The 11,848-nt window shown below is 46.0% G+C and overlaps 1 protein-coding gene across 1 annotated transcript; it reads left to right on the plus strand.

Annotated features, from left to right (window-relative positions):
* The first annotated feature begins 3,863 nt into the window (after nt 1–3,863).
* Nucleotides 3,864–9,831, plus strand: PRSS23 (serine protease 23). Its single transcript, XM_042862495.1, has 2 exons — nt 3,864–4,153; nt 6,702–9,831. Exon 2 carries the CDS (start codon nt 6,715–6,717, stop codon nt 7,831–7,833), a length of 1,119 nt encoding a protein of 372 aa, XP_042718429.1. The 5' UTR covers nt 3,864–4,153; nt 6,702–6,714; the 3' UTR covers nt 7,834–9,831.
* Nucleotides 9,832–11,848: the final 2,017 nt, after the last annotated feature.

Raw genomic sequence — 11,848 nt, forward strand, 5'->3', positions numbered from 1 at the left:
AAAAAAAAAAACACCCTACAAAATTATTCCTAAATGTATTAATTGGCCTTCACTGTATATTCAATCCAATGTCACCTCTTGTGCTTTCCACATAGTAGTAGGTTATTTTGCCAGTAATTTCAGAAACCTTCTGTAAAGCTTGGGTCATCTCAGGCAAAGGTGCTTATTTACAGTTATGTCTGTAGATGAAATTGTGCAATTGAAACCTTCTCCCATTAGTGAAATGTGCTGCTCAAATTATTCCCATTAACCCAGGAAGAAGATAGATAAGTTGAGTGAGACTGACCTCGTGTAACTGTAGGCATCTGCAGTTTAACCCCTCCAACCAGACAATGGAAGGAAATGAGCATTTGTAAAGGACAATTACCTGGCCTACTTTAGGATGTAATAAATCAGGGCTGCAAAGGGAACCCACAGTGGTCATGTCTGGCTTGTAGTTGTTCTTATTTGGGCAAAGGAATTTTCTCTAAGGGTACAGAGATCCACTGCATCGTGCTGTTGACAACATTTCTGCCAAGACAAGAAAGGTATTGTGTACATTCAGCTGTCAGTTCTCCTGCTTAGAAATCTTTTTCATACGATGAACAACTGAGTTTGACTCCTCATAGGCTTCCTTTAAGAGCTGAGTCAAAGCGTCGTTCTTCTGAAAACTGGGACTAAGTGCCTCCCCCCAGCATCCTTGTATCCACAGTCTTGGAAAACTAAACATTCTCTCTGGGTGACCTCATCTTATGGTGTAACATTTGTGAGGCCAATGTGTGGCATTCCCCTTCCTGTCATCACAGCTCCCAGTCATGGGACAGCTACTGTATTCATATCACAGTACTACAGTGAGATTGAACGTGCTCTCACACTTGTTGTACAGATCAGGGACCAAGACAGCAAAGAGCTTTCCTGTAGAGATGCAGAGAGTAGGGGCAGAGATGGGGACAGAACTTGCTTCTCCAAAGTCACTGCTCACGCCCTCGTTACTCCATCATTCTTGCCTTTAAAACTGTCTTTGAAGGGTTAGAGAGTATCTTCACACTGAACTTCTTCCTCCCACATTTAAAAAGATCTTTGGGAAATGGAGCACCTGTGTGTAGGGTTCTCTGTCCCACACAAGTAAAAGGGAGCCTGCTGAATAGACGCCATGACATGGGGAGCTCCAGCCCTCTTCTGCTGCATTACATCAGCAGTGAGCAATGGGAGGACTCATTTGAGCCAATTGTGGGTTGTCATTCTTCCTTCCAGACTCAGTGGCCTCTGAAATCACTCCATTGTCTGCAGCAGAATCTGGCACAGGCCCATAATGCCAGGTTACTTCACTTCCCTGCAGAATAAAAGATTTCTTCAACCATGAGAAATTATCTCCTGACAGTGCTATTCATTAGGACTCCCACCTGTAGACTGTTTCATTTTCAGCTTACTCGCAAGGTGGTGAAAAGTCAGCATGTGTGTTATCACTTGACAATATAGTGCAGCTAATACCTCTTCACCCTTACACATGTTGTCACTTATTGCTCTTTGCCTCAACAATGGCTCACAGTAATGCTGAGATCTTGGACTTCACCCTCTCTTTCACTGCGCAATTTTTCCAGAACTCTCGTTTCTTAGGAATTGTACACACAGAAAAAAATATCTGCAATTTGTTCATTTTTGTTAATTCTTTTGAATTGGAAAGTTAAAGCATTATATTTTTGTTTGAATGAATTGCTGAACACTGGTTTCCAAACTTATCTGAGATGTCTTACTGCACCCCAGCTGACTTTCAGCTGGTGCTGAAGCTGGGTTTCTGCTGGGGATATCAAGCCTCTACCTCTGGTTGTCATTCTCTCATCCTTTTTAGCTGAGAAACACCTGTCTGAGTACTGATGATTTTTGTACCTCTTGCACTTTGCATCCATCTCTTAATATCTTTTTGCATGCTAAGCAGGGTTGGTGCATGCCCCAAGTAAATGCAAATTTAAAAATCCATTCCTAAGACTTTCTGCTCCCCTAACAGCCCAGCTCCTCACATAGGGCCAGTGCTTGGAGCAGGGCTTCAGGCTTCACTGGCCCTTCGTGAAAGCCTCAGCAAGGAGAAGAGATCAGCAGAAGGAAGAAAATCAACTGGTTTCTGCAAAATTTATATTTCCTTTCTGGGGCAGTGGCCATCAGCTGGGAATTTTGGCAAAAGCCTTCACGGATTATTCTCTCGGAGCTAAAACACATTGCAGGATTTTTGCCTTCTTGGCTCCAGCTCCTACTTTTCCTGCCAGGTATCATTATAAGGATTCAAGCAGGATGAGCAATTAAAACCCATAAAAAGAATGTGTCTGACTATTAAAATCAAATATCTGATGAGGAAATGGAGGTGACAGACTGCAGAGCTCCTGGACAATGTGCTTCAGTGAGGGGGATCTCCCAGGGCTGGGGTGCATGGAGAAGTGATGTGCTGTACCAGGGACCCGAGGTGCTTGGTGACATGAGGGGATCCCAAAAAGCCATCACACCACCCCAAAACTGGGGTGGCATTCAGTGCAACTGAGGCTGAGGTGACCACAGACCCGTAGCCACCACAGCACCGCAACCTTGGGACTAAAATGAAACATAAAATCATTACGGTTGGAAAAGACCAATAAGATCATCTAGTCCAACCATCAACCCATGCTGTCCTATACCACATCCCACAGTGCCACATCTCCACATTAATCTTGAAAACCACCAGGGACAGTGACTCCACCACCTCCCTGGGCAGCCTGTGCCAATACCTCACCGCTCTTCTGGAGAATAAATTTTTCTAACATTCAACCTGAACCTCCCCTGGTGTAACCTGAGGCCATTCTTTCTCATCCAATTGCTGTTACGTGGGAGAAGATCCTGAGCCCCACCTCACCACAACCTTTCAGGGAGCTGTAGGGAGCGATAAGGTCCCCTGAGCCTCCTCTTCTCCAGACTGAACGATCTCAACTCCTTCAGCCATAAGACTTGTGCTCCAGACTCCTCACAGCTTTGTTGCCCTTCTCTGGACACATTCCAGGGCTTCAATGTCTTTCTTGTAGTGAGGGGTCCAAAACTGAACACAATACTCAAGGTGCAGCATCACCAGAACTGAGGGATCACCAGAGTACGGAGGGACCATCACCTTCCTGCTCCTGCTGGCTGTGCTATTGCTGACCCAAGCCAGGATGCCATTGGCTTTCTTGGCCACCTGGGCACAATGCTGGCCCACATTCAGCCAACTGTCAGTGAACATCCCCAGCTCCATTTCTTCCACACAGCCTTCCAGCCACTGCTCCCCAAGCCTGCAGAAATCACTGGGGCTGTTGTAACTGAAATGCAGGACACAGTGTGGAGAAGGGACCCACCAGTCAGGGACCCCAGGCACTTGTTGCTTTGTTGGGGCTCCTGCAGAGCCACCACCACACCCCAAAGCCTCTCACCCCAGGACATGGGTGACCATAGTCCCTCAGCCAGCACAGCACCACCGCACTGGGACTAAAACCAGCAGTGAGCGGGGGAAAAGAAAAAGAAAAAAAAAAGAAGAAAAGAAAAAAAAGAAGGTGTTTCTCTTCAGGAAACGAATAAAAACAGCAGCACGAGGGTAAAAGGCAGAGCGGCGGCGCCCCGCGGGAGAAGCGTGCAGGCGAAGCGCGCCGCGCCTGTCCCCAGCCTCGCCCGCTCGGGCAGAGGGCGCCTGCGCCGCCGGGAGCGCTGCGGAGCGGCAGAGCGGAGCGCGGCGGCCGCAGGAACCACCTGCGGGAGGCGCCGCTCCGCCCCGCCCCGCCCCGCACGGAGCGCGCCGCTGAGTGAGGGCCGGCGGCCCCCCGAGCCCCGCGGAGGCGGCGGGAGGGATGGGAGAGGCTGCGTCGCCGCCGCCAGCACCGCCCGCCTGAGCGGCTCCCGCAGACGTCGCGGGGAGCTGGTCGGTAGCGGGTGCCGCCGAGGGGGGGGACAAAGGAACGGCGGGAGAACGGCGAACTTCGAGGACGGCGCTTCGCCGGGCGGTCGGCTGGGAATTTCGGGTCATTCATCGGCGGCTGACGCCGTCCGGCCGCGTTCGCCCCTCCGTGCTCTGCGAGCGCATCTCGCGGGGTCACCCGATGGCAGCAGCTGGGCAGGGAGCTCGGTAGTGCTGCTACTGCTGCTGCGGTTGTGCGGCTCTTGGAACGGCGACGGGAGAGGCTGAGCGGTAGGTTTCTCTTTAAGTTTAAGTTACTTTTTAAATGCCTTCATTTTGCTACTTATCCGCTTCTTTGGTAAAGAGGAAGGATCTCCTACGCGCTGATTTTTTGGCTTCTTGTTATGAATAAGACGTTTGCTGTGTTTCATTGCAATTATGGGCTGGTTATTACCGGAGAAGACACGATCGCAGAGGCGTCCGTCAGTGCTATGGTCTGCGAGTGCTGCCTCGCACCTGCGGCCAGGTATAAACTCACAGCAGTGCTTTATTGCCGAGGGCTTTTACTAGCGTTTCAAACAGCAACAAAGGTCTTCGCAGGGTGAAGAAGGCGTTTTATCGCGCGTCTCTGTGATGCGATCAGCGGGGAGGGGTGGGAAGGCTCGGAGCCGTGAAGCGCGCTGAGTTCAGCTGTAACGCAGCTCAGCCTAAGGACAGGTACGGTCTTTCCGAAGCCTTTTTCTGGGGGAACTAAGTTGTGCTGCGGCTCCTGCCTCGTTCTCTCCATCGGGCGGCTGCCCTCTGCTGTCTGAAACTGCCTTTCCAGTGCTGGAGTGCTGCGTGGGGATGGCAGGGAGGTGAGCAGGGCGGGCTGCAGGTTACTCCTTGCCTTATGCTGTCAGAGTGCATTGCTGGAATCTCTTTGCTTGTGCCAGTACTCCACAGGATGCTTCCAGCTTTCCCCTGCCGCCTAAATTAACCTGACGACTTTTAGATCCAAGAGGAGCGATTTAAATTGAGATTACATTAACTGAAAAAGCTTCAAATGTCATTTAAGGGAGTTACTGTGGTGGGAAGCAGATGACAGCAGACTGCATATGAATATGTGCCTTTAATAGTGAGATCAGTTAGCTGATGCACAATGTCAGAGCAATTTGGTCTGGGGGAAGCTAGCAGGGTCCTCATGTCATAGGTTAGGGCAGCTAGCAGTTAGCTAATGCTGGTGTATATTATCTTTGTGGGGATGGAGAAGTGACACATATCACTGTCATTATTTTATTTTATTTCCCTAATCACTGTTACACAGCAAATACATTTGATATACATCAATTGTTTCTTGTTATATTGCTTGGAGACTGTCTAATTTGATAGCTTGCAAAACACAAGCCAGCATCCAGTGTTAATCTTTGCCATAGAAAGAGCCAGTTTAATGATAACCTTTGCAGAAATATTAAGATTGGAAAAGACCTCTATGATCAGCTAGTCCAACCCCAGCCTGCCCTCACCATGCCCACTGATCACATCCCTCAGTGCTGCATGTCCATGATTCATGAATACCTTCAGGGATGGTGATCACCACCTCCCTGGGCAGCCTGTGCCAGTATTCCCAACAATGAAACAACCCAGGCCCAATATTTGAGCTGGACACCTTCAGACTTTATTGGTCTGCTGTGTCTGAAGTCTTCTTCAGTGACCCTTTAGGGTTGGAGCATTCCTCTGCACAGCACTTGAGGAAAGGCGTTTTCTTTTTTGTTCTTAGATAGCTGTGGTCGTCTCTTGCCTGATTTGCCTTAGTTTGCTTGGTTGAGGTATTTCAGGAATGATCCCACAGTTGCGATCAACGTAACCCCAGCAGGGTTTAAATATGTGTAAGCTCAACATAATTATGAAGTTTTGTTTGAATAATCTTTGTGTGAGGGAGATCCTGGCTGCCTTCTTGCCCAGGGTGCGCTGCCTCCTGCCGTGATTCAGCTGTATGGCTAATTTTCAAGTAAACTGAAGTTACACGTTTTCTTGACACAATACTAGTGCACGCTGTTCTCTGCAGCCCAAGGCGCTCTGCCTGGGGTTCATAAACACATTTACCTCCCTGTGCTCAGAGGGAGGTTGGTTTGCATCTCTAATTAATTAAGTTTGTGAAGGAATAAGTATGTTAACTGAAGATTCCCTCAGGAATTGTAGGCTTGCTTCATTAGCTGCTGTGGTGTAATTTGTACCATCCTTTCACACATAAGCTGAGGGGAGAGCAAATGCTACATGGAGCAGAAAGCTTCCTCTGGTGTGAGCTGTGATGGGAAGTGAGCTGCCTGTGCAGCACTCTGCAGCCCCCTTCTGTTATGGTGCTTTTCTTTTTCCACCTGCCCGTTCCTGCTATCAGTGTGACCTCTCAGGCTGGAACAGCAAACTGTGAGGTGGCTGAAGAACCTCTCGGTGGAGTCAGAGAGTAGGTGGCAGCTTTTTGAGGATTTCAGAGTGCTGTAATCTAGTGACTGTAAGGATGTGTGTTGTGTGCAGGAGTTACAGGATGTGGGGATTTATGCATAGTCTGAGTTTTCTTTATGCTGCATGAAGGCAAATTCTATGGCTTGTCACAGAAGCTAGGTGGCTCAACATACTCAAGGGTTAAATGTTTCATGTGCTAACCAAGGATGCTTGTTTTAAGACACAAGTTAAAGCATTAGCTTTACGCTGAGAAGCTTGAAGAATTTTGTGGCGTTTTTGCTGCATTCAAATCATTTGACTCTTATTTTACAATAGTTAGCAAACCATTGCTTAGCAAGGTAAATGAGTCTTGGAACAATTTGGGGTGAGTAACTGGGCTTTCTTTTGCTTTCCACAGAGTGGTGTTCAGAATGGCTGGCTTGTCCACTCTAATCCTCCTTTTGTGTGCTGCTAAAGATGTGATGCCCTCCGGTCCTCACTGGAAGCCCACTTGGCCCTCTTACAGAGTTCCAGTTATCCTGCCACAGTCTACCTTTAACTTGGACAAACCACAGTTTGATGCTGAAGCCAGACTGGAAGTGGCTTCTCCGTGTGGCCCAGAGTGCCACAAAAGTTCTCCGCTTCCAACTTATGAAGAAGTGAAGAATTACCTGTCCTATGAAACCTTGTATGCTAATGGTAGCCTCACTGAAACCGAAGTGGGCATATATATTCTGAGCAGCAGTGGTGATGAGTCTCGAGGCAGATCTCGAACTAAGAGGCAGATCTATGGCTATGACAGCAGGTTTAGCATTTTTGGGAAGGACTTCTTGTTGAATTACCCATTCTCCACATCAGTGAAGCTATCTACAGGTTGCACGGGGACACTAGTGGCTGAAAAGCATGTGCTTACTGCTGCTCATTGCATCCACGATGGCAAGAGTTATGTCAAAGGAGCTCAGAAACTGCGAGTGGGGTTCCTGAAGCCTAAAGTGAAAAATGGCAGCAAAGGGGCCAACATCACCGGCTCGGCAGTGCCTGAGAAAATGAAATTCCAGTGGATCCGGGTGAAACGGACACATGTCCCCAAAGGATGGATCAAAGGCAATGCCAATGATATCGGCATGGATTATGACTATGCCCTGCTGGAGCTCAAGAAGCCTCATAAAAGAAAGTTTATGAAGATAGGTGTGAGCCCGCCAGCAAGACACTTGCCTGGAGGGAGAATTCACTTTTCTGGCTATGACAACGATCGACCAGGAAACCTGGTGTACCGTTTCTGTGATGTCAAAGATGAAACGTACGACCTGTTGTACCAGCAGTGTGATGCCCAACCAGGTGCCAGTGGGTCTGGGGTGTACGTGAGGATGTGGAAGAGGCAGAATCACAAATGGGAACGTAAAATTATTGGCATATTTTCAGGCCATCAGTGGGTGGACATGAACGGCACCCCACAGGATTTCAATGTGGCTGTTCGCATCACACCCCTCAAATACGCACAGATCTGTTACTGGATCAAAGGCAACTATCTTGACTGCAGGGAAGGATAAAGATACAGAAACTCCTTGAAAGCACTTAATGACTGGTTTTAAATGAGGAAAGGCTAGACTTTCGCTGCAAATGTGTGTGATAGGGTTTTGTAATGTCAGGATGTGATATATGGCTTTTCAAGCGAGCCACCTCATTGTCGGGACAGAGGCTACGTGGTGCTATCATAGCAGCTAGAAACTGGGGTGTAAAGGGGCATCTTCTGGGTGGGGGAAGGAGCAGGTGGACTTGCTGGGTTTGCAGCTGAGCAGCTGAAGATTAATTAGGGGCGGATCAGTAAACAGTACAAACTCAGAACCATCTCCAAAGAATCCTATAAAAGGGACGCTGTTGACTATCTCATGCCTACAGTGTTTGTTTTAATAAATCCTAGGATTAGTGGAAGTGCTTTGATCTGAACTTTTAAAAGAAAATATTTCTATGCTGTTGGGGGCTGAAGAGGGGCATTTAATGGTGTTTGCAACCCAAACATTACAGCTTTGTGTTCCTGCATGAGAAAGGGAGTGTGAAAAGGGCAAAGCATGCGCTGTGGGAGATGAATGCCACACAAATAGCATGAAGGGTAAATAACTGCATAACACTTGTAACCTTCTTTCAGCCTAAGTGATTCAAGAGTTTATTAGTAACATAGTTAAGAAAAATGTTTTTCCAGCAGACAGACCTTGATGTTGTAAGGTCTTACCTTTGAAGATGGTGTTGGTCATAGGAGCAGAGCCATTGCATCCTGCTTTTGGAAATCATATCTGGGCTTAAATCTTTATAGTAGCTGGGGTGCAGCCTTACACCTGGTAAAGTCCCTATGAAAGCATATGGGACTGATACATGTTTTCTGGTATGTCTTAAATTTTTTTTTGTTTTTTAATGGAAAATCTGATGTCAGCAACTCAGAGGAGAAGCCTTTCTTTGCTCTTGGTGGCCATCTGAACTGCTGACTGTAAGGCAGACAAAGGATAGAGGAGGACAAGGGTTGCCCTGAAATTTCCACCCTTCTTGTTGGAGATCCATGCTATTCTACCTAAAAATAAGCATGGTAGAGGGACCCTAGATTTGTGTCTCTCTTTTGTATCCCTTTCACGTTGTACTCTGTAGAGCACTTTGACTTCTGTTTCTTGTGTTGTTTGAGTCTGGGACTCCCGTCCCAAGATCTTTGAGTTACAAATAATTCTTGGCAAGTGCACTGTTCAGTAATTCTACAGCTGAAGTGGAGCCAAATTACAGGATGCAATATGAACTAGTTATGAAGTGATGCTCTACTGTCTCTTAAAGATGTCAGCAACTTTTACTACAGCAGAATTTTAATTTAAAACAAAAAGTGCCTTGCATAGGTAAAATCAGTCCAGACAAACACTTGTGGCTTAGCAAACAGCACTGGGAGATCAGCGTGGTCTGTAGAGCTGTTTCTCAGGTGGCTTGTGCCACGCAGTTGACACATGCTGCCAAGACAATACTGTTTTTTTTGAACAGGAGGATAGACGCTGACTCCATTTCCAGTCTCAATTCCATCCATCTTCCACTGTCTTCTAAAGCTCACCCAGTTGTTCTGTTGGAAGGTGTCATGGGGCAAAGCCACGTCTCTCGTGTGAGATGGCAGAGCAGGGAAGGAATGATTCTGAGCAGAGCTTCCCTGTGCTACAAGGAAAATGTTAATTCAGCTAAGCCTTTCTTTCACTCTTTTAATTACTAAGGCATTTGTAAACATATGCCTGATGGTGCTTTCTGTTTGTGATGGCTTCAGCTCTACTTCTGAAAGTCATTTCTTGCTAGAGCTGCCTATGATTATTACTTTTAGAGGTGCAGCATACAAAAACATGGATCCTCGTGGAGTTTGGTGCACTCAGATACAAGCAGTTACTAATGCTTTGAAATATGAATAATCGCCTCGTGTATCTGACGTCTTTTTCTCTGCCATTTTATTTTAATTTCTTTACTCTATGGCTGTTATCTGGAGCACTTTTGTTTGAATGTATCACAGTGAATAAAGAGAAGTTATGGAATTTCAATGCAGATATTCTCGTATTTGTGCTATACTTGGGTTTTCTTTTCAATCCCATTTCACAAGTACTTATTTGTAAAGGCATTCAAGCACTTAGAAGTTGTATTTACATCCTCGGTGATGTTTATTTTCTTATAGTTTTCTTTTCTCTCCACCTGTTACATAAATATTTTTGTTTTCAGTGAGCTTAATTACTACTGTATGTTTTGGGGCAGTAATAATCAATCTTGGCTTTTGTGTGATTGTTGTGGTTCCAAAGCCAGTCATGACCTTGGATTAGTTAAAGCTGGAAATAACATATTAGACTGAAGAGTCACACTGTTTTTATTAACTTCAGGGGCAATAAACTTTGGAGGAATTTGAACCAGTCAATATAAAGACATAAATCAGGTCCATCTCTTTCTTTCAGTTGATGCGGTAAGAAAAAAAATTCCTTTGAAGCCAACTGGGAGTCACTGCTTTTAGAAGAACACCAGAGTGCAGAAATGTTCTAGTTTGTGATTTGGGAATTGCTACCCATACGATTTCCTTACCTCTGATCGTGGGCTTGAGTGCATTACTCCTGGTCTATGTTATGTATCTCCCATCTGCTGGGCCTATATTCTCAAGCGCTTGCTTGGGCTCTAGGCTGAGATCTTTTAATTCTTTTGAGGTGTCTGGCAGAGTGGAGTTGTGCTGAAGGCCAATAAGCTAACGCAATAGGAGTAAGTTAGGGTTTTGGTCTTTTTACAAAGTTGAGAGGCAAGTATAGAGTAATGGAGGAGTTGTGTCTCTGTATTGTACACCCAATAAGAATATTCCAGGTTGTTACTGGAAAGAAAATAAAGTCTTGGATAATGTGAACAGAATTTTGGCTAATGCTCAAGACTGTTGCTCTTGTGCCCATCTGGGCTTATGGTAATTTAGCTGCAGATTTATTCAGAACTAGGTTGGGTCGCTGCTAAGCAGTTTTGGAAACTGTTCTCTTTGCACTGATGATGTAAAGGGGGCTCTTCCAAGACCAGATGTAAAAAAAAAAAAAAAAAAAAAAAAAAATGGTGAGGAAGATAATCACATAGCCAAAGTAGTTGGCTATCAAGGAAACACGTGTAACTAAATCATACACAGGCATGGCACTAGAAATGTAGTTGTCCAGGTTATCATCACTGTTGCTGATCTGCAGATCTGAATTGAGTGCCTCATAATGGTTGTACTTTATATCTACCTGCTGCTCTGCCTTAGAGAGGCTGTTCTGGGTGTGAATGGGAAGGATTATAATCTTCTGCTCCTGCATCTTGAAGAGACTGACACAAGATAGATTCTGGTTATTACAATATAAACCCTCAGAGAGCAGTGCTGGAGATGGCAGCTAAGGGCTCCAGAAGACACAGAACGCGCTGAGCTCCTCCAGAGCACAGCAGTGAGCATGGTTCACTGGAGGCTGCAGAATATCATCACGTTCCTTTCTCAGAGGAAAGGTATTTTCCTTGCATCTGTAATTGTTTTGCAACCGAATTCCCAGGCCTGCCTGTTTAGAGGGCAGCCCTCGTCTTAAAGATGCATGCTGAACTCCAAGCAAGTATAATACATGCTTGAAATTCTTTTCCATGTTTCCACTTAATCTGCTATTTGTTAGCCGGGTTTGGTAGAGTGCCAGCCCAATGTGCACAGCCCTTCAGAGGGGAGGCTTTCAAAGAGTGGATCAACTATGACGGGTGGGTAGAAACCGCTCTGCTTTCTCATAATGAAAAGGAAGCAGAGAAGATTTATAGTGAATCAGTTGCTGTGGGTATGTGCACATACAGGACTGTGCACAGCTACTGGTTTGGTGTATAATGGTGTTCATTTCCATTCCCTGTTCTGCTAGGTGTAGAATAAAAACATCCGAGCTGAACTATGTTAAGCTTCTTAAAATGAGTGTGTAATTGCTAATCTGTGTGGCGCTTACATGTGAAAGATGTAGACTGTGACCCATCTGTAGGCGTACAGGAAAAGCATAAATGTCAGTGATGAGAGTTAGGAATTCCATCTTTTCTAATTTCTGG

This window comes from Lagopus leucura, unplaced genomic scaffold (assembly GCF_019238085.1).
Source record: "Lagopus leucura isolate 7727_CA_CO unplaced genomic scaffold, USGS_WTPT01 Super-Scaffold_702, whole genome shotgun sequence".
Classification (NCBI taxonomy): domain Eukaryota; kingdom Metazoa; phylum Chordata; class Aves; order Galliformes; family Phasianidae; genus Lagopus; species Lagopus leucura.